Here is a 22310-nt window from a genome sequence, read left to right on the forward strand (position 1 = left end):
GTGCTTATATAAAAAGGTAAACTGCACACGAGCATAGTGTATCTCCCAACTTTGTTGTCAAGTTTTGTGATCCTCCAAATGTAGAAAAGTGTGTTCAATAGGTTAATCCAATCCTCATAGTCATGTGTTGCAGGGGGGGGTAGCTAGTAGTGTATTGGTTAAACCCCACCCATAGAGGCTCAGTCCTCGCAGCGGTGCTGGGTAAGAATACGGCGCGGCTCGTTCTCCGCATGTCATTCCCCCTCTCTACCCCCATTTCATCTCTTGTCTCTCAACACTTATCAAACACAGCATTTACATTTTTGAAAAAAATGGCCCCCCAAAAAATCTTGAAATCAATGGAAAAAAACTCATTGTGTTGGCTAGACCAGGTCGCTGCCCTCCCTGAAGTAGACCTGCTCCCACAGCACGGTGCCCCACACGCAGAAGAAGCCCCACAGGTTGTGGAAGGTGCCGCGGTCGAAGGGGTTCTCGTCGGCCCCACAGTGCTTGAGGTAGGAGATGCGGTGGCGCGACATGAACTCCCAGGTGGTGGTGTTGAGAGACACCAGGTAGAGGTGAGAGCCCAGCAGCAGCACAGCCACCACAGACAGCAGCCCCAGCAGCACGGCCACGGCCAGCAGCATGCCGTTAGCACGCAGCCACACCTGCCACGTGGGCCCGGAGCTGAAGCCAGTCCTGGAAGAGACAACAGCAGCACATTTAAGAGGCAGTGGTGGAAAGAGGGGGCCTAAAAAAACATACTTTGATTGATTTGATTTTTAAATTTATCTCCAACAATCAACATTATTTAAAAGAAAAGAAAAAAATCTGATAGAAACACATTTAGATAAAACACCAACATAGACACCAACAAGCAGCACATTATAATGAAACACAAAAAAAGGAGAAGTTCCAGAAGGAGCAGGCCTGAAGCACAATGCGTATTCCTGCCCCTATTACTGGAGGAAGAGTACAGATACCTTACTAGAAAACTGACTGTTACAAGTTACAAGTCAATTATTACAATACCACTAGAGCCATACTACAACAGGGGCGGATTTTAAAAGGATTAAGAATCAAGAGTAATTGGCTCGTATTTAATGTATTCTCAAAGATGCACTAGGCAAGTGTATTTATATACTGTAGCACAATTCAGACACAAGGCCATTCAAAGTGCTCTACAGGGGCAGAGACATATACATAGAATAGATAATAGAAGAGATAATAAAGAGATAACAAATACAAAGAGCAAAAAAGGACAGAATGTTAAAAATGTGAAAAAGAAATTGCATTTAAAAGAGAATAAAAACTAGTGAATATAAATAAATAACAGGTTAGAAGGGAAAGAGAAAAGTGTTCAGCTTTGATTTCAAAGAGAGTTGCAGCAGATCTTAAGTTTTCTGGGAGTTTGTTCCAGATATGTGGTGCATGAAAACTAACAGCCACTAGGCAGCAGTAGGTAGAGCTGAAGTAGTGGAGGAAGTATTGAGATCCTTTACTTAAAGGTAAAGTCAGCGATTCTGGAGAACGCTTGTTGCCAAAATCAGTGATTAACTCCACACGATCCGCTACCAGTCCATACTGTAAAGTCTGTGTTAATACACAGCCTAAACTGGTGTGGAAACATTAATGGTATGTGAACAGAAATACATTGGCATTGAAAATGACTTATCAAACGGGTAAATAGCCAATACATTATATTCAGTGTTCGTTTATAAACTCTTTATGTGTGCAAAAATCTTCATTCCTAAAGTAATCAGTTACTTGATGTATCAGTAGAGGAGTCAAAAGTAGAATATTTCCCAGTGAACTGTAGTGGAGTTAAAGTAGAAAGCAGCACGAAAAGAAAAGACTCAAGTAAAGTACAAGTGGCTCCAGCTTGTCCTTAAAGACCTACTCCACCGGTGGTAATATGAAGGTGTATTGAACTCTGAGATCATATGTAGTATTAATGTGCAAAAAAAAATTTGGAGAAAAGGGAGAAAGGGTGTTTTATGGTCTCACTGTCTAACTCTACATTTTTCCATGTGTGGCATCACACATGGGAAAATGTAGGGTTAGGATTAACAGGACAGCTTGGCCAAGGGAAGACTGAGGGAAGACTAAACTCATTCATTATATTATAATAGCGATTTTATAATGATAGAATGCCAGTTCCATATGGGTGAAGTATTCCTTTAAGGACAGTCCTAGAGTAAATGTAGTGCTTTGAGTGGACAGTGTGCTGGACTCACCAGGCGATGTGCAGCCCCCACAGCAGCACCAGCAGCTGGGTTGCCAGGTAGAGAACAAACCAGCGGTGGTTCCTCTCACCAACACAGTTCTCTATCCAGGGACAGTGATGGTCGTACCGCCGCACACAGTGCTGACATGTCTGGCAGTGCTTGGATCTCATTGGCTGCTGCTTAGAAATAGGCAGAAACACAAATAGAAATGTGTTTATAAAAGCATACATACAGTACATCATGCTATGAGGAGCATAGTGAGCATTCTGTTTAAGCCTGTGTTTAGAACACTGGTTATAAAAGCCATGCTTGGTTTGAGCTGCTCACTGTTCTGTGAAAAATAGCTGCTGTTGTTCATCAGCCTGGAAACATATGTTGAAAAGAGATTTGTGAGGCTTTAGCCCGTCCCTTAAACACAGTAAGTATAACATGGAGAATGGCTTTGTTTTGTTCACAGAACTTCTAGCTATATTAACCATCTGTTAAAGCTGGGGTATATGATTTGGGGAGAAAATGGCAGTTGGGATAGAGATTTGAATCCAAATACCTCAACCGCTCCACTTGTTCTCTTTGGTCCCTCCCCTATGCTCCCTCCCTGACACGCTGTACACCAACAAAGTCATGCCAAAGTGAATGGACAGTCCCAACAGCCAATAAGAACAGAGAATCAGAGCCTCGCTCTGATTGGTCAAAGTGTACAGCTCATGTTAACTTTGACCAATCAGAAATCACATACCCCAGCTTTAAGTCACACTGAACAACAGAACATTATCCAGGGAGCCGGAAAGTGTAACGCTGTTGAGTTTAAAGCCCCTATCTCACTGGGCTGCGACTGTTTGCGACAAGTTGGAGACACAAACATGCGAGAAAATATGCGAATTAGCGAACAGTTTCACTTGCAGTCTCACTGAGTTGGTACTTACGACACGTTTGCGAATGTCCTTGCCGGGAGCTCGCATTTATGTCTTGCGAGCGACGCACGAACGGAATGTCAGTCAAATTTTTGTCTCAAATCAGTCACAATTTAGTTTTATATGTCGCCAAACCCTCACAAAGTTATCTCTCACTTCTCGCACTTTCTGACTCGCGGAGACTAAATTGAGAAGGGTTTGTGATGCGTGCGACACACCTGCGACGACTCTGAGACTGTTTTGAGAGAAGATTTGTGGCACATATTTTTTGAACATGTTAAAAATGTAAGCGACAGGACTGCGAGGCTCTGCGACTCATGCGCGGAAATTGAGACCGCCGCGTATGATTTTTTTTTTACAACACCAGCGCCCATTTGTTTAGGTTCCTTTAAGCCTCTGCCTTCCAAAAAGCCCAGTCTGCTCTGATTGGCCCTGAATCTAACTGCCAGTCAGATTCAATATATTGAATATATGCAAATGTAATGAATTTATAATTACTATGTAAAAATAGCATTCTTTCCACTGATGGTCTGGTTTGCAGTTACAGGTCATTGATAATCAATCATCAGAAAACATGAGACTGTTTCACAAACATTTATAAGTTCCTCGTAGAAGGTTTAAAGAAGGATTGTCACTTAGTCTTGTAAGTCCTAATTAAATAGAAGGGCTAAACTCCAGTTAGCGTTTGGATCTCTGGTCGTGTGCATGGCTGTTACAGTAAGACGGTTACATTGTAGAAAATAGACATATAATGACTGTCTGTATTGTGCTGTACAAAGACACTGCTCCTGTATCATGTGGTTATCACTCAGTGGAAGTGGTGCTGCTGTGTAATCTAACTGTGCTGCTTGACAACTGATCTGTTATTCTATACCGCTGAGGGAAACTACCAGTGCTGTACAACATGTTAGCCTGACACCGGCATCCAGCACACACACAGAGGACACACACCATCCATCAATCCTTCAACATGGCGGCCAAAGAGAAACACAGCTGGGTGTCATCCACAAAACTTCCTCTTTAATCACTTTACACCAAAACACATGGTGTTCCATCACTGAAAAACTAAGTATAGCTGCTGTGCACTGTCTGTGTCTGTGAGATGCACTTTAAGGCTAGTGGACCTAGGGTTAACTTTTTTCTTGTCAAACTACTGGGGCCAATCCGTCTTTTTTGCATAGGAAATTTCCTTTCCTATCGAGATGACCCGGAAGTACTCGGCGGATAGGTGATTCGAATTCTCAAAATGCTTAGGAAAGGCATAGGAAAGGAGCCTCGATTCATCCTTTAACCCTCCTTTAGCATAGGTTACTCCTGACAAACCTATGCTAAAGGAAAGGAGATAGTGGTATCCCATAATCCTTTACGGCGGCAAGATTTAAAGCAACAGGCCACCGCCGGAGTTTACCGACTCTACACGAATACGAACGAGAGGTAAAACAGAAGAGGAGAGGAGAAGAGAAGAGAGGAAGATTTAACTCGGCTAAAACAAAATACCCCCCGGCCCCATAAAGATAATAAAGAACTCATAAAAGACCAACATCATAATAGTTATTTTCGTAGCACATAATTTACACCATAAGAAAATAAAATACCAACTTCACATTTAATGAAGTTACTGGGGGCAGTTCATTTCAACATCAACATAAGTGTAGCCTCTTTTTATGTGAATTGGGATATATGGGAGTGATTCTCACTCTGTTGGCGACAACCCGATTAAAATCAATATGAAAAGAACGCATCGATCAAACGAGCGCTTGTTGTAGTCAATTTTCGGCTAGTGTAGTTTCACGCTAGTGACTCACGTCAGCACTACTCGCCGTCGCGCAATAACGTCAGTTAGGAAAAGTGGAGTCGAATTCATTTGAAACGGTGCTGTCTTTTCCTATGTTCGATAGGAAGCACCTTTCATCTCTCCTTGACCCCGATGACGTTTAGGGGTTAAGGTATAGGAAAGGAGGCTTATAGGTTAGGAGATTGGACTATTCGGATTGGCCCCTGGTTCCTAGGTCAACTTACACCCACCGACAAGGAGAGGGTTTGCCATTTTCTTTTTTTTTTTTAACATTTTGAGAAAAGTCATTATACAGTTTTTGTATCTATGTTATGTTCAAATACAAATCGATATTCGAAACCTGGCTGGTTGAGTGTTTTGTATTCAATTTGTACTACAAAACTTTATTTCAAACTAGCCTGCAAACAGAAAAAGAAAAAAGTGTTTTTGCCAGTGTGTAGTTGTTGATTCTTGTGCTTATACAAATGATTGTTTGTGTGTACTGATGGAACCAAAAACACCCTTTTCTCAAAGACTTTGAATAGTTTTGCAGGAACAGTTTACTTTTGGAAGAGAAGTGTTTGGTGCTGGTTTGGTGTCACGTTAGGGTTTTAGCAAAATAGCCAAACGTTCCAAAGACAGCGTCTAAGAAATCAGAACTGTACAAACGTCTTACAACAATGCAATGGCAACCATGTCAGCAGACTTTGACGCTCTTTAGCTTCAGAAATCTTACCGTCTTCATTCTCATTGTGTTTTTGTACTCATGTCAAAGTTGTCTCACCCTGAAATGAACAGATCCATGCCCCATGAGTCTATAAAACGGCCTGCGTACACAGTGAGCCTATAGCAGTGTATATACTATCGATGCAGTGTGCCTACACAGTGTGTGAACTGCTTACCTGCAGCAGACAGTGGCCACAGCGTCTCTGTCGCAGGGATTTGGTGGTGGGGGGAATCATGTCCTGCTGCTCCTCGCTCACTCCCACTGTGAACTGACACAACACAGAAGAAAGAAAGGCTTTAACTTCAAGCTTTAGCATGATCTGCTGTGGCTGTGCTCATACGATAAATATGTGCCCGCTCTGTCGGCTCATTAGCATCTGTACCGTACCCAAGCACACCTCTCCCGACTGTGCCGGAGCTGAGAAAGTGTGCTTGAGTACGGAATGGAGCACTCACACTGGTCAAACCAACTAGACTTTTTAGGTTGTAGGCTACTTGGGGCACGGTTCGGATCAGATGGCCTAGTGTGAGTGCGCCCTGATGCCGACCGTTCTTACGGAGATCTGTGATTGGATATTGATAGATGAAGACATTGTGATCCGGACTGACCTGTAGGTCTCTGGCGTCAGACAGGATGAAGCCCGGGTCCATCAGAGACACCGCGAAATATAGCAACACAGAGACCAGCACCAGCAGTACAAAGAGCACGGGCTGGAACAGCTGGCCCGTCTCCTCCTGCTTCCTCAGCTCTGATACACAAACACACACAACATTACTCCACATCTTCTAGATTACTCTCTAACGTAACAGCTGGCTACACATAAACGTTCTCCTCATGTATAGAGTGGGGGCAGCCTCACCTGTATCATGAAGGAAGAGTATCAGCGTTATGACCCATGTCAGAATCACATGCGCTGTTCTCACAAGGAAGCCTGAGCCGAACACATTCTTGAACATGTTCCTAGCATGCTGGAGCCTCCATCACACAGCAGCCTGCAGGCAGCAGGACGGTCGCTTCACAGGACGCTCCGTGGGTTGTTGTTGTTGTTGTTTTTACAAAGCGGCTAATGACAACACGACATGACTCTCACGTCGGCGTCAACGGTCCATCCAGCAGCGTCCTGTCACAACGCTAGCTAACCGTGTAATGTCGTCAGAGAATTAACGGTTTATGTTGACAGCGTCCGCGAGCGAGTCCGACAGCCTGGCTGCTGCGTTTGTTTCAAGCTTTTATATACTATCTATGGTTTCAAGCGACTGAGCCAAAAACATTGAATTAAATATACGTCCGAAAACATACAATTTCTATTAAATATCAATCATATGGGGTTAAATAACTGAACACAATATTAGTACACAAAAATACATTACAATCCGTCTGCTTCGCTTGTAGGCTGTTCTTTCCCCCCTTTACACTACAGCCTCGGATGTGATTGGCCAGCGTCGGCCACGTGACAGTCCATGGCTGGCTGTCATCAGAAGCAGTTTATTTGACAAAAAAGAAAAAGAAGAAAAATACATAGCCTAGCCTATTTGAGGTCAATTCAATTTGTTTCACTGGCATACAAATAGACGTGTTGCGGTTGCCACATCGCAACGAAAATTATAATAACTAATAATAAAACAATAACTAATCAGTAAAATTAAATAAATATGAATGAGATATAATTAGGCCTAATAGTGTTATTATTATTATTATTAGGCCTATTATTATGCCTATTATGTTTCTAATGATCATTTATTATCTATTATATATATGTGGGTCTAAACTGACCTGGTTTTATCTCTGTTTTATCTAGTGCCGCCTGATTTCTTCCCTAAAGATCTCTCATTACATTGGTCCATTTCCTCACTCAATTTGTCCCACCTGATTGTGTTTACCTGCTCGATTTAAGCAATGCAGCTCAGGGTTCACTTACTTTAGCACTTACAAAAGTTGGCAAATCATTTGTTTTACTTGATTCTTTTGACTAGAAAAATTGATTTTCCGGAAAAAGAATGTTGAATTGATAAACACTAAACACATACCTGTTATTTAACATAAAAAATGCTGCTATTGAATCGATATAATAATGAATTAATAAGGCTTAAACTAAATAAAATTCCAAAAGGTTTAAAGGGTTCACATACTTTCAAGCAGCACTGTGTAATAAAACTCATACAGTACTTATAATGACAATTTATTTAAAAAGAACGAGAGGGGAGGTATTTTGATTACATTCTTACACTACATCTAATCCCTTATTTGTCTTACATGTTGTCAAGTGTTCATTTGGAGCTCTTCCTCAACAAAGGGACCATAATGTATTAAGACGCCCTTTTGATTTGATTATCTTCACATACAAATCCAAAATTCACTTCGATAACATGTGCACTGTTGGGCTGAACCTGCACCAAACACATCCATCTCCTTGCTGTAGTCCAGAGAATACTGTGATCTCTGCTGCCATCCCCTTCTACCATCCTCTATGAACCAGAGACAATGTTAGTGAGCGGACAACTCTTTGGCTCCTTCTTCATCCAGAATGAATGGAGTTTGCAGTGTCCTTCCTTTCAGCAGCTGCTCTAGGCCCTGGCAGAGAAAGTCAGATGGTGTGAGGTTAAATGACAGCAACCATGTTAAGTCAATAAGGGGAGGATTCATCATAACAAAACTGTGAAAATGATGTACATTACATTACATTACATTTTATTTAGCTGACGCTTTTATCCAAAGCGACTTCCATTAAGTGCATCCAAGCATGAAGGTACAAACTCAGAACAACAAGAATCCCGCAAGTACTATAGCTTCAAATAAACCAAACTACCAAGTGCCACATGTAAGTGCTACATGGAGATGTAACCAGCGCAATTTATTTTTTTATTTTTTTTAGTGGAAGTGCAGTCTGAAGAGATGTGGCGGAAGATGTGTAAACTATCAGCTGATCTGATGTTAATGGGGAGCTCCTTCCACCATTTTGGAGCCAAGACAGTAAACAGTCGTGATTTAGACGAGTGACTAGGTGACCCTTGGAGTGAGGGAGCAGCCAGCAGATTGGCAGAAGCAGTATAGTCATGTGGAATTTAAAATGAAAGCTGACAAAATTACCTCTCCAAAGTAGGAGACCAGAGGTGATATCTCACATTGTGCCGGAGGATTGTCTCCTGCTGGTTGACTATGGGGGGAGAAAGCACATTTTTAGATTTCATGGTTAGGGTTAGGTTTCTCCCAGTCTATGTCATTTCAACTATCACAGGCCCGTATGCACATTGAAATTGTCGCTGTGATCACTACAACTCTTAATGGAGGAAATTCTGCACTTCTGAGACAATATGGAATATAGCCACTTGATTGGACTCAGACGGCCAAAGTAACCTATTATTTATGACTCAATTTCCGAATACATATCTAGAACAAAGACTGCTGGAATTTGTCACTTGTTTTTTTTTACACTGTCACCATATGACTATATCGCTACATTTGCTTTTATATTCAAACATTTCTGAAAAAAAGATAAGATAAGTTAAGAAAATACTTAAAATGAAGTAAAAAAAGATAAGTTTAATGTATAAGTAACCAACTGGCAACGTTTCATAATGATATCTGTCAGTAAAAACATTTTCTTCAACTGTTTCCCCTGGCCTCCAGTGTGCTGCTGTATATCTCCTGTGTGAACCCAGGAAGCTGTTGCTCTGACCTGGCTGTAGGAGGTAGAACGTTCCCATGCTGATCCAGCAGTGTGGCTCCAGCCCCCGTGGCCCAGCGACAGTGCAGTGCCAGCAGGGAGCGGCGTGCGGTGGTGGGGGTGTCCCCGGCTGCTCCCTCTGCATTCTTCAGGGGAGAGAACTCATCCTCCCTCACCACCTCGAACGCAACAAAGCTCCTTCCAAAGACAGGAAGTAAGGATGCAACATATTAGATTTTTTTTGCCAATATACGATTTACTGATACTCATTCGACCGATTACCGATATCGGTATCGATATATAGAACTAATATAATCTCTTTTTTCCCCCCACATCTAATTGTAGATATCAAGTCTCTTCTGTAGAGAAATTAACATATTATTATGCATAGTCTTGTAGTGTTGGAACACTGGCAAATGCAGTCAAAAAATACTAAGCTTAAAATAATGTTATTTTATATTTTGAGTAAAATAAGAAAAATACTTAAATGTACATTATTATTTAAAACATTTTGAGCTTCTCCCTAGCTCTGCAGTATATTTATCGCTTTGTCGTGTCGGGATGTTTTCAGATGTCCCATATTTCATATTAAAGCCATTAGATACCGATACAGATAACTTGACGATGCATCCCGAACAGGGAGTGAATGTTTAGTGAGCCGTAGAGACAATGTGTTGTGACATTGTATGCAGAGTAAATAGCCGAAGACACAATGTAATAATTAACAACACCTTGAGAATGGAAAGACGTCAAAAACAAACTTCTCCATCTTGATGCCGTTGGGTTTGGTGGGTTTGACAGGATTGCCACATGTGTCCACGAAGGGAACTTTCTTGAGGGCGACATGTTGTTTCAATTGACCTTGAAATTTCCTGGAAGATTAAAATACATGTGCATCTCATATTACTAGAATACTATGGAAAAGTAACATTTCTTCTGTAATTGAAATCAAAAAGTTGAAAGTTCTATATATTTTAGATTCGTTAGAATCCAACCACTACACCACCAGCCCCCCCCCCCCCCTCCCAGCTGCATGTCAACATTTGAGAGCAGACAGAAATGTGTTGGATTAGAATACCGTTAGTGTGTGAGGGATGGATTAACAGTGTACCATCATGTTTTATACACACGAGAATTGTGACATTAGCCGCGTTTCCACCTGCAGCGCCACTATTCAGCTCACCATGCCTGCTCTTTGTCTTTTTATAAGACACAGGTGTCTTCATGCAAACATTGATAAGAGAAATAATCTGTTGATCCCCTGATTAGGCCACAATCAGGAACACTGATTCTGGGACTTCCGGCCGTGGTGGAAACACAGACAATACCGGACCAAGGGAACCCTTTAAGTTCTCCAGGAAGGAACTACGGGGCTATTGTGACATGTGCAGGCAGGCTCTTACTGTGCTACGTCCTGCAGGAAGGCTCTGGTGAAGAAGTGGTTGCAGATGTTTCCCTGGCTGTAGAGCAGCTCTCCTCCTGGGCCTCGGAGCTGGGCGGTCTCTGGCTGGATCTCACTGTACTCCACCACCTGAGTGACACCCTGCAGCCTGCACACCACGCCCACAGGCTCTGCTGGGTAGGCCTTCTCCACCACCTGACGCATGGAGAGGGACATATGAGCACACAAACACTAGTTTTTTTCTTCTTCTTCAGAATTTGTGTTACATTTCCCTCTTTCTGTGCGATGTTCCGTCACAAAAAAGATGGAATAGTTAGTCTATACTTTGGAAAGCCGGCTTTTGGGTGCAACTGGAAAAAAAGGATACTGTGAGAGACATACTGTACGCAAGAGAACAACAGTCCTGTTTAATTTTCCTTATTAATGCGAGACACTGCACTTAAATAGGATTTGAAAAAATTGACCTTGTAGATATCATCATGATTCGTTGCCAGTTAATTCTTTACATAAAAAAAAATAAATTGTATTGCAATCGTTACAGAAATGTTTGAATAAATATGAAAATGTGGCAATATCTAACCACTACACCACGAGCGCCCCCTTATTTAGTTTAACAACATATTAATGTCTAACGTTTCCACAGAACACATTTTGGTTACAGCCTTACACATTTGAACAATAAAGGGTTTTTAAAAACTAAATGTGTCATAAATCAGACAATTAATCAATTAATGTGAACAAATAGATGTGTAACAATCTTTAGATAGAATAGTGATAAGAGGGGGGAGCTGGTTGTGTAGTGGTTAGTTCTCTGAATGTCTTCCCCTCTTTGCCCCATTTCAACTCTGTCTCTATAAAATCGGTCTAATAAAGTAAAAAAAAAGCTTAAAAAAATTATCTTAAAAAAAAATAGTGCTAAGAATGATTATGGAAAGTTTAGTTGATGTAAGTGCTTTAGATGTTGAGATTTATGGTTCAGGGTATTGAAAAAATTTACGTTTTGGACCTTTTGATTTATACAAGTATGAAAAAATTGACAAATATCAAAATTGACCAGTGTTTTAAAAAAAAACAATGTGTGTTCCTGCTGTGCTCACCTTAAAGGCCTACTTCACCGGTGGGAATATGAAGGTGTATTGAACTCTGAGATCCTATGTAGTATAAATGTGCGTGTGAGTCACAGTAGGGTTAGACAGTGAGACCATAAAACACTCTTTCTGCCTTTTCTCAGGCTAGGATGAACCAATTTCATTTATTTTTTCACGTTTACACTACATAGGATCTCAGAATTCAATACACCTTCATATTCCCACCGGTGAAGTAGGCCTTTAATACAACTAGGAGTTTGGAAGAACCAATATGTCCGTGTAAGAAAAGATATAGAATAGACCTGAAATTCAAAGTGATCCAAAAATGTAGTATCAGCCTGGCTTTGTCCAACACTCCGATTGAACTCTAACACAAAGAGAAATGCAGCTGTGAATCCAATCCTGCCTGGGTCATTCCCCTCTCTGTCCCATTTCATCTCTGCCCACATATCTGGAACAAACTCCCAGAAAACTTGAGGTCTGCTGATACTCTCAGCTCTTTTAAATCAAGTCTGAAGACTTTTCTGTTTCCATTTTAACCTGCAATTTCTATTTTATTTAAATGTTCTATTTCAACATTAGCTTTTAAATGTTTTATTTCTATTCAGTCACTTTTCTAATGTGTATTATGTATTTTAATCTTGCCCCTGTAAAGCACTTTGAATGGCCTTGTGTCTGAATTGTGCTATATAAATAAACTTGCCTTGCCTTGCCTCTGTCTCTCCACTGTCGATAAAAGCATGGAAAAAAGCCCCAAAAAAATTATTGAAAAGAAGAAGGAAAAAAAGAGAAGAAGAATGCTCCTTGGTCCATACTGTACCTTGGCTCCACAGTCAGCCCCTTTGCTCACACAGAAGCCGATAAAGACGGGGTCAGCCATCTTGACCAGGATGTTGTCCACACAGTAGACATGCAGATACTCCACCCCTCTCTTCTCCATGTCCTGCAGCACATTGTTGTCCACCAGAGCCTGGTACAGTCCTCCATTCCCATCTGACAGAGAGAAAGGGACAGGTTAAAGGTGAAGTAAGCAATTTATTTATGTTAATATAAGTGTTAAATCACTCTTTATTCATACAGTGATCACTTATTATATAGTGTGCGCGTTTCATAAAGCCGATCTCTCAGTCACTCGCTCTAGATGTAATTGGCAAATAAACTTTTCGGGGATACCGCTACTGATAACCAATCAGAGAACGCTACAAACTGGCACCTGTCTCACTGCCGGTGCACGTGCAGAGTGACAGATGGGTGAATGTGTATGCGCCTACAATGGCGGAGCAGGTTAAAATCCTTCCCAATGTCTGTTTTGATGGTTTTCATCATGTTTTATCGCACTTATGGGTCTGAGATGACGCTAGATAACTCTCTGCTTTAGGACCGCAGTGCATTAATGTGATGACGTAGGGACGAGGGAGGGGACTGCTAACTGCAGTCACTGACAGGAAGTTAGCTAAAAGAACCATTCTGCTTACTGAACCTTCCAACCAAATCAACACAAAGCTTTCCTCAACAAACATCATCAGTGGCAGATGGGGAAACCAAAAGTAAATTCAAGGAAGTCCTTGTTGATTTTGAATTTCCCAAAATCGACGTAAAAGAGACAATGGTACACAGTCCAATGGTCATTGAACCAAGATATCGTTTCAATTTAAAGTAGAGACAGAACACCATCAAAAATAAAGAAAATAAGAAAAGAGACTAAGAGGAAAGAAGGTTATCAAAAAAAGTGCAGGAATATATCGTAAAAAATTAAAAACAGAGGCTGTAATTCCATCCGCCACCTCTTATATCACCCCATCCAGTCCATCAGTTTGGGATATTTGGAAAATGCATGTCTTGTACTGAATGTACTGAACTTAAAGGGCCACATATTTGATTACATTTCTTCAGTGAGCCCCTAAGTATGCATGCATCTAAATCCCTCTAGTTTTACAAAGCCAAGAACTTCCATTATCCAAAGGGTATATGGAGGTGGTGTCCAAGATTTCCACTTCAATAAGATCAGCAGAGCACAGAGCCGCATTCTGTTGAGCTTGGCAATATGGGTGGAGAATTACACCACACAATGATAGCATAGCATTAGCATTCAGCAGTTTCCCAATGAGCTTTGACATTGAACTGAAGATGTTTACTCCGTAAGATTGTAAAGCGAAAGGGCGTTTGTGGTGTAGTGGTTAGACCCCCCCACCCAGGGGCGTCAGCTCACCCAATACCATACAGGGGCACAATAGGGCACCAAGAAAAAATGCGAGCGCGCGAAGCGCGCAAGCTAAAAAAATTTTGGGCAATTATTTATTTAAAAAAAGCATGGGCACAGATAATTAATGCAAGCACGCGAGCAAATATTTTATAGCACTTATTTATTATCATAAAGCGTATCTTCATTAAATATCTGTCAGCAAACATGAACTTGAAAACTGAAAACTTGAAATGTGCAACTGTAAAAGGAAAAACAAAAAAACACCTCTACATACATACATGTCTGTGTTTATCATTTCTATTTCAGACCATCCTATGATGGTGTGATGGTGATGATCCTATGAGGTGTGTATATCACGGCCAGATAGGGGAGCTGTTCATTTTTTTAACAGTAAACGGTAGCGCCTCTGCTTCATTTTTGCAAAGCTGTCGATCAATTGTGACTGGCTTAATTTGGAGAGTTCTCCTCGCTCAACCGACATGATGGCAAGATGATGAAGCCTATCTTGCCCCATTGTGCTCCTCAACCAAGTGTGAAGGCGTCTCAGTACGCTGAATGTCCTTTCACAACTGCAGCTGTTAGACATTCTATGCTTCCAGAGGATAAAAATGTAACGCTTACGGCCCCCACACACATCCTACCTCTACTGCGCGTCTACCTCGCGTCTGCGTCTGACTTTTTGTCACAGAAATCAACGTAGAGCGAGCACACATCCAACCTCAGACGCACTGCTGAGGCGCGTCGGAGGCACGTCTGCAGCGACGCTCCCCTTCACCTCAGGAGGCTCGCCTATTTTTTTCTGAGAGCAGCGCGTCTCTCTCGCGTCTCTGTGCTTTAACTGATAGAGAAATACTCTGCTGACAGTCATACCAGCAGCATTCACTCTAGTTACACGTTTACCCGGTGTGTTTATTTCAAAATAAAACACCCCTCAGTCGTATACGCGAATAATCCCTTTATTTCACGATTTAATTGTGCAATCAAAATCCGAGGGATTTAAAACCTAATTTTCAATTAGTTCTGGCATTTCATTTTTGGATAAATGACACATATAGAGATCCAATATAGTGAAGAAATAAAAAAGATCATGATGAGCGCAACAGTTTTCCGTTGCTCTATCTGTGTCTACGGCCTTCTTCTTCCCCGACCACACCCCCCTCTCTCTCTCCCGTATTCAGTAAAGTGATTTTTGAAATACTCTGCTGAGAGTCATATTGACTTCATACTGGCAGCTTTCGCTGTAGTTTCACCATTTCCTGGTGTGTCCCCTTCAAAATAAAACTTCCAACAAGCGAAAATATGGCAAAATTTTTTTTTAAAAATGGCAATGGGGCGAACGGATTACTGTCCAGACTCAATATAAATCATATGCATCATAGATGACATGAAATAACTTCATTTTTAATGGGAATTATCTATGAAAACTCTATGTAGAAAGACAGGGCTTTTAGAAGCAGCGCTGCTGCAGCAGCAGCAGCTGCTGAGACGATGTGTGTCCGAGAAAAGTCCGAGAGAGGCAGCAGTAAGGTAACGCGACGCGCTCCAGAGGTAGACGCAGGATGTGTGTGGAGGCCGTTACTGTTTACTTCACTTCACGCCGGCCGGAGTGAATGGTCGCTGACGCTGTGCTGGACAGGTTCAAAAAGTCGATATCAAGGAGAATGATTCTCTCCTCAGTGTGTGCATTCGTCACGTACAATTCATTGCAGCGGCCGGCCAATGAGGGGGGCACCATGCATATAGGCCTATTTTAAGAAAAAAAAATGCAAGCATGCATTCTGTAGATTGCCAGATGAGTCAGACTTAAATAAAAAAAAATTAAAGGTATAAATAAATTAATTAATTAAAAAATCAGTGCCCCAGGCATACCCAGGCACCGCAGATCCACAACGGGGCACGTGCCCCGGTGAAAAGGGTCTGCCGACGCCGATGCCCCCACCCCATAGAGTCTCAGTCCACCTCACAGCAGACCCGGGTTAGAATCCAGCCCGTGGTCATTCTCTGCATGTCATTCCCCTCTCTTCCCAATGTCACCTCTGTCCCTCTGCCTTATAAATAAAGCATTTAAAATGCCAAAAGCATTATATAAAAAAAATACTTTTAAGCGAAGCAAAACCAAAACATTTTATCTACATGGCTTGCAAGTGGCCTGTGGACATCCATCCCAAGTTGGGTCAGCATCTTTGCACATTTTAGACTAGCCTTGCTTTGTTAAAGTGAGCCTGGTGTATATTTGAGAGATGTTGTGAAGGAGCCTCTGGCTGTGTTCGAAAAGCCATACTAACGTCCTCCCTCCTACATACTCAACATCTATACACTACATACTAATACTTAAAGATCGTGTATGCGAGGTGCGTCGAAATATTCACACTGAAGTATACTCAAGCAATAAAGAATTTCTTCTTCTTCTTATAAGATTCCGTCCGTTTAGACTCTGGTTAGCGTATTACCGCCCTCCACAGGTTAGATATAGAACTAGATTTTTACATACAGTCCTGTGTTGTGCAGGAAATGCAGAATTGTAAATAAATAATTAAAAAAAAACCTTCCTTGTCGTTTGAAAAGACGCAATGCATTGTCAATCTCGCATACCCAAACTCGCATACCCAAACCGTCACATACTCAAATTGAAGTCAAAATGAGTATGAGTAGGACGTTAGTATGGCTATCCGAACACAGCCCAAGTGCACCTACCAGGAGCCATGGCTATCTTCCCTTTGCCCTGCAGGATGACCTTTCCATCGAAGGTGACGGCCGGGATCATGCGCTGCTCAAACATCAGCATGTTGGACGGCTCCAGACCAAAGTAGTTGTTCTCCTTGAAGAACTTCTCGGTGGGAGCCAGAGTGAACTCACTGGTCATTATGTACCTGGAGAAATGCAATAGTACAGATATATTCAAATCTCTCAAAGCTTCATCACAAAGCCCCCCCCCCCCCAAAAAAAAAACAGTATAATAAGTTGTTGTTCGCTAACAAGTTAACCATAGCAACCTATAGGATGTAAAGATATAAGCATGTGTTCCTGCTGCACCCAAGTGACAGAAAAATCACTGACTGCCACTTTAAATTCACAGTGTATCTAAGGCTTTATAGTGTATCATACCCACATGTCTTAATCTCCTTTCAACATGGCTGCTGTCGGCCTACACATGATCAGAGTAGTGGAGTATAGTGAGATCCATCACATCATGGGTGAATGTGGTAAGAAATGTAAAGCGCTTTGGGGCTTGGAGAAAATCGGCTAAAAAAGCGCTACATAAGTCAAGTCCATTTAGCATTTTTATTTACCACCATCTTACCATGGAACAGTACAGTTTGAGCCATGCTTCTTGTTGGCCAACTCCTGGATCTTGTGAATGCGCTCTGCCTGGATTTGGTACAGGGTTTTGCTACTCGGTAGGCCCACGTCGAACATGCCTTTGGGGTACTTCACACCCAGACGGGTCCCCTGACCACCCGCCAACAGCAGCACACCAACTCCATTCTTTGAGATCTGCAACAGCCCTGTTGGAATATAGAGGCAGCAGCACCATGCAATGTACGGTAAGTCAACTTTGCTGATTGGCTCAATCAAGGCCCTAAACTTTAGAACTACTGGCCTACATAGCACACCTACTGTATGAGGGGAAACCTGCATACAACTTTACAAGCTAGTTCCTGGTTTCATTGTGATATGGTCGAGCATGAAGAGATTGGCAGTGAATGAATATTTCAGATGAGTGGTTCCAAAGTGTTTTGGGCTTGAGATTGAGCTCACCGCCGTGTTACAGGTGACATGAGCCAGGAGCAGTTCACTGTATCATGCTTAGAGTTATGAAATGTTAATCTCTAGTACTTGAAAAAAAGGTCTGAAAATGATTGTACATAGCAGGAGTGTTTTTTCATTCTTCTTAACTATCTTCTTCATAATCAAACACCTCGTCTCTCTGTTGACCATTTTTTTAAGAAAGTAAAAGCTTTCACATTGGACGGATCCAAACATTAATCAGTAAAGGGGTGTGGCCAGTGATACTCAAAGTTCAAGGTTCATTTATTTGTAATTTTCAGGGCTCTAGAGTGCGACTGTTTTGTGCCCACATGCGGTTCAGCGGTGGACACGTGCTTTCACTTATTGAGCCCAAACAGATCTGATCTCAGAATAGTTTGGCTGAGGGCAGGCTGTGCTTGTCAGTTTTTGCTCTTGTTGGGTTGGGAGAAATGATACCGCATTCACCTGCTGTTGGCAGAATGGAAGGAACGGGACAAACAGGTAATACATGTGCTAAACGATGAATTTAACAGATCATGATTCATAGGCCATTATGACCATTCTTTACCCTTTCATACACAAGCTATGCAAAGCCCTTCTGATGCACAACATGGGTCAAAAATCACCCGCATTCATTTCCTATGACATACATCACAAAGCCTATGCACAAAGGCCTGACTTTGTGTTTCTTTTCTATGCCTTTGAAATAAATGTATTTAAACATTTAATATTCCACGTTTTCATTTAGTATCTTGTTTTTGATCACCAGAGAATGCTTTTCTTCAATTTTCCTTAAAGGCCTACTTCACCGGTGGGAACATGAAGGTGTATTGAATTCTGAGATCCTATTTACTATAAATGTGGAAAAAAAAATGAAATCGGATCATCCTAGCCTGAGAAAAGGCTGAAAGAGTGTTTTATGGTCTCACTGTCTAACCCTACATTTTCCTTACTGTGACATCACAGTAAGGGTTAGGATTAACAGGACAGCTGGGCCAAGGGAAGACTGAGGGAAGACTGAGGGAAGAAAAACCTCATTCATTATATTATAATAGTTATTTTATAATGATAGAACGCCGGTTCCGTATGGGTGAAGTATTCCTCTAATTACACAATGAACAAAAACAGAATAAATGAGAACAAAAACAAAAGACAAAAAATAAGTACTCTACTTTACAGGTTTCTAAGGACTTCCAATTACATTATTATATTACATGTATAGGCAAATGTTAAGCAGAAAATAAAAAGTAAACGAGGTGTCACGTAGGTCCCTTCAGTACTGTTATGCAAGGAAAGGCTGCCATATCTGTATACATTTCTCTGCTTTTTACTGAAATATAACAAATGTTCTCCATATATAAAGTACTGGAGAACTCTATGAGCCAGATGTCCAAACAGGGAGCTATCTCTTTGTTCCAAACCTAAAGAATCATTTGTTTTGCGATCACCATCCCATACTGGATGGACAGAGCTTTCCAATGACTTAAAGTCTGTAGTTGTTGTGAGCAGTCTAGAACGGCTGTTTCTGGGTTGGGATGGAGGATGTGGCCGTAACTGGACTGGAAAGATTGACATATATTGCTAAGGGCAAGCAGAGGGACTTTGTTGAGCTCTGGGAGCCGTACATGGACATCATGACTGATGAGAACATGGGATAAACTATTTTTTTTCTCTTGTTTTTTTTTGTATGTACTTTAATATAGTTTTTCGTTTCATTTATGTAGCTCCTTGGTTTGTGTCGTTGTTGTGATTGTGTAGATGTTTGTGTGTTTTGTGAAAAAAAGATAAAACAACAATAAACACATTGTGAAAAAAACACATTGTGTGCCACGGAAACACTTAGTCCAAGCATCTTCTGAAATTGCATTCAGCTGACATTCAGCCATGTATGAAATATCATAGAAGCTGAATGTGGTGTATTGTTGACCTGTCTATGCACAACGGCAGTGAAGCAACAACACATACTTTTATTCAAAATTTAAACAAGGAAAAATGACAAAATTAGATTGGCAATGATCAAAAACAAGTTCATTGAGGAATAGGCGACCTGGAATACTGGATGATAAAATAAAATAATTGCAAATATAAAGTTTGACCCATATTGTGCATTGAAGGGGTTAATCTCATTAAGATTGACGAATGAAAAGTAGGCTACATTTCCTTCTTACGTTCAGTAGTAACGTATTAAGTAACATCAAATCAAAGTTGGCTTCTTCAGTAGGCCTACAGAACTTTGCTTGTAGGAGTTTTTCTGTTTATTTCAACAGTAGCCACAAAAACCTCAGAAACACCATGTAGTTATTCAGATAACTGGCACCATCTGGTCCGGTTGATGTTGTTGACTCTTTACCTTCATTCTCCCACTCTTCCAGAGAGCGTTTGTCGCTTTTCCTGACGCTGCCGATGTCCTCCTTTGGGACGGGCTCTATGTGCTGGTCCACGCTGGCTTGGTCCGGGGAGGCTGCAGCCAACGCGGCCGCCTCGCAGTGAGCCCGCAGTCCGTCCAGGTCCAGCTGAGACAACTCCCGGAGAAAGGCGTCCCTCTCGTCCTCACACAGCTCCGGCCAGAACTGCAGGATGTGAGACTGGCCCGCGCTCTCTAACCTCCGCTTGATTTTCTCCAAGGAAAGCATTTTGAGTCTTGGTAACAAAGCAAAACCGTGGAGTAGGACATTCAAATTGCACAGGGCTTGAAGTGTAGGAGTGTGTGTGGTTAAGTTTGCAGGAAATGACTGTGGGACCTGCGCAACTCGTGACTGCTGCCCTCTCTGATCCAAACACGGATCCTGTGGTGTAGAGTCAATAAAAGCGAATATACTGCAGCTGTAGCCAGATCAAACCCTCTCTGTAAACGAGCAGCCAAACATGTCTGAAATAGCTTCCTGAAAAAGCAACGTTTAGGACGACTTCCTCTCAGTCAGCAGGAGCGTGCTGACTCAGCGTCTCTCATCAGCTGACTGCACGAGCTGCCGATCATACGTGCATTTATTATGCTTTAGTGTTTTCTATCAAAACCGATGGAATGTTCTATCTATTCTAATGTATCTTTACCATTTTACTGAATGTTGTTTCGAAATGAAGGGGGAGGTGTTGTAATCAAATCTGTGTACCTCACAATAACACACATTGTAATAATTTCAATTATTGGCTGTTTTAGTCTTATGTTTATTTTTTAGGCCTATATGTATTCTAATATTATATTGGTATATCTTTGTAGTAGGCCTAGACAGGGGCGTAGCACCAACTTCTGGGCCCCTACACAAGAAGTCCTGATGGGCCTCCTGAAACGCGTTGGGTGCGGTGGCGGCGTTAAAAAAATCCTATTTTTGCATAGGGAACCATTGGTTTATGGTTATGTGTAAACTTACATCTCTTTCAAAAGCCCCTGTCAGATTTCTCTCCCCTTATGGTGTCAAAAGGGGAGAGGCCACACCCCCACATTACTAACCTAACCAAGCCCCAACCACAGCGAGTTCTACCAGCATCCAATGCAGAAGTGACAAAGATTTGAGTTCACCGAGTGGCCACTAGGAGGTGGTACCAAAACAGAGCAATTTCTCATTGACTACTATGTTAAATATGCTGTTTTCACAGCAGTATCAAACCTATTTAAGGCTTGGTCCAAAAAAACATTCTACATTGTCTGTATGTTTAGGTCATATCTCCATGACACTGAGGGGGGTGGATTTTTTTGCTGCTAGTTTTTATTCTTTTGGAGGTTAAAATGTATGAATAATTAGGGGTGCGATCTCTTGAGTGACAGCTAGCCGCCCGTTATCCCTCACTTCACCTCGGAGGTATACGTCAGCTAGATGGACGTATCTCCCTCCCCCCGACGTCACATCAATGCTCTTTTTCGGTAAAAGGAAATGAGGTGGAGTAAAAATCTCACAAGATGGCGACACGCATATGCCAGGATGATTAGATGCAGTTGAAATAACTGAGGTCAACCCGGATGCTACATCCATTTGATATACTACCTAACTAATTACTACCACCACCTGTGATAAACCACACCCCCCAGATTCCCCTGAATCAAACTGGCAGTTCAATTCCATTCTTTTTGAAAAGGCGGGGCTAAATGAGTCAGGCTCTAAAAGGGAACGTTTCAGGCCGAGGCTGAAAAGAGGAGATTCAGCAATGACAATCTGAGACATAAAAATGGTTTCTTTGACACTACACCGTGAAAACAGTTTCTACTAGAACCTTTTAAAGTGACAAAGGTGTCATATCATATGGTGTCACTTCAGTTATAGAGTTGAATACAAAATGAAGCCAAATCAGAACACTGCTGAAGGAGTTTATTTAAAACAGCCGAGACAAACAGGCATAACTATTGTTTTCACTTGACATTCTTTCGATGGATGCATCTACAAACTAGCATACAAGGACTCAAGACTCATTCTCGCATCGCTTACAGGTAACATAATAAAATAAAATAGAAATATATACCGAATACATTTTGTAAAACCGCCTCTATTTATCAATGTACATTGTAGCCTCCAGTTTGTATCATTTAGTAAGTACCTGTACATTTCAAGTTCCACTGGTGATAGGACCTTACTGCCTGTTGGTCAGTACAAC

The 22310-nt window shown here is 41.6% G+C and overlaps 2 protein-coding genes across 2 annotated transcripts; both read right to left on the reverse strand.

The window, feature by feature from the left end:
• Window positions 1-362: 362 nt before the first annotated feature.
• Window positions 363-6575, reverse strand: zdhhc12b (zDHHC palmitoyltransferase 12b; the record flags this gene model as incomplete). Its single annotated transcript, XM_080046520.1, has 5 exons — window positions 363-678; window positions 2217-2386; window positions 5795-5887; window positions 6228-6367; window positions 6479-6575. 5 exons carry the CDS (start codon window positions 6573-6575, stop codon window positions 363-365), a joined length of 816 nt encoding a protein of 271 aa, XP_079902646.1.
• Window positions 6576-7789: 1214 nt separating this feature from the next.
• uap1l1 (UDP-N-acetylglucosamine pyrophosphorylase 1 like 1) lies at window positions 7790-20591 on the reverse strand. The gene is made up of 9 exons (XM_080047184.1): window positions 20077-20591; window positions 17278-17482; window positions 16671-16846; window positions 12594-12766; window positions 10687-10880; window positions 10015-10155; window positions 9296-9481; window positions 8707-8773; window positions 7790-8190 (listed from the first exon to the last, which is right to left on the reverse strand). Exons 1-9 carry the CDS (start codon window positions 20357-20359, stop codon window positions 8104-8106), a joined length of 1512 nt encoding a protein of 503 aa, XP_079903310.1. The 5' UTR covers window positions 20360-20591; the 3' UTR covers window positions 7790-8103.
• Window positions 20592-22310: the final 1719 nt, after the last annotated feature.

This window comes from Ammodytes marinus, assembly GCF_949987685.1.
Source record: "Ammodytes marinus genome assembly, chromosome: 18".
Lineage (NCBI taxonomy): Eukaryota > Metazoa > Chordata > Actinopteri > Uranoscopiformes > Ammodytidae > Ammodytes > Ammodytes marinus.

Excerpts from the sequence above, each read along its gene's own strand:
- uap1l1 (XM_080047184.1), bottom strand. The coding sequence starts at position 20,359 with ATGCTTTCCTTGGAGAAAATCAAGCGGAGGTTAGAGAGCGCGGGCCAG. Across the intron at positions 10,881-12,593 it reads GGGCTGACTGTGGAGCCAAG|GTGGTGGAGAAGGCCTACCC; the intron begins GTACAGTATGGA and ends TCCATGCGTCAG. Across the intron at positions 8,191-8,706 it reads TGGTCTCCTACTTTGGAGAG|GGCCTAGAGCAGCTGCTGAA; the intron begins GTAATTTTGTCA and ends TTTCTCTGCCAG.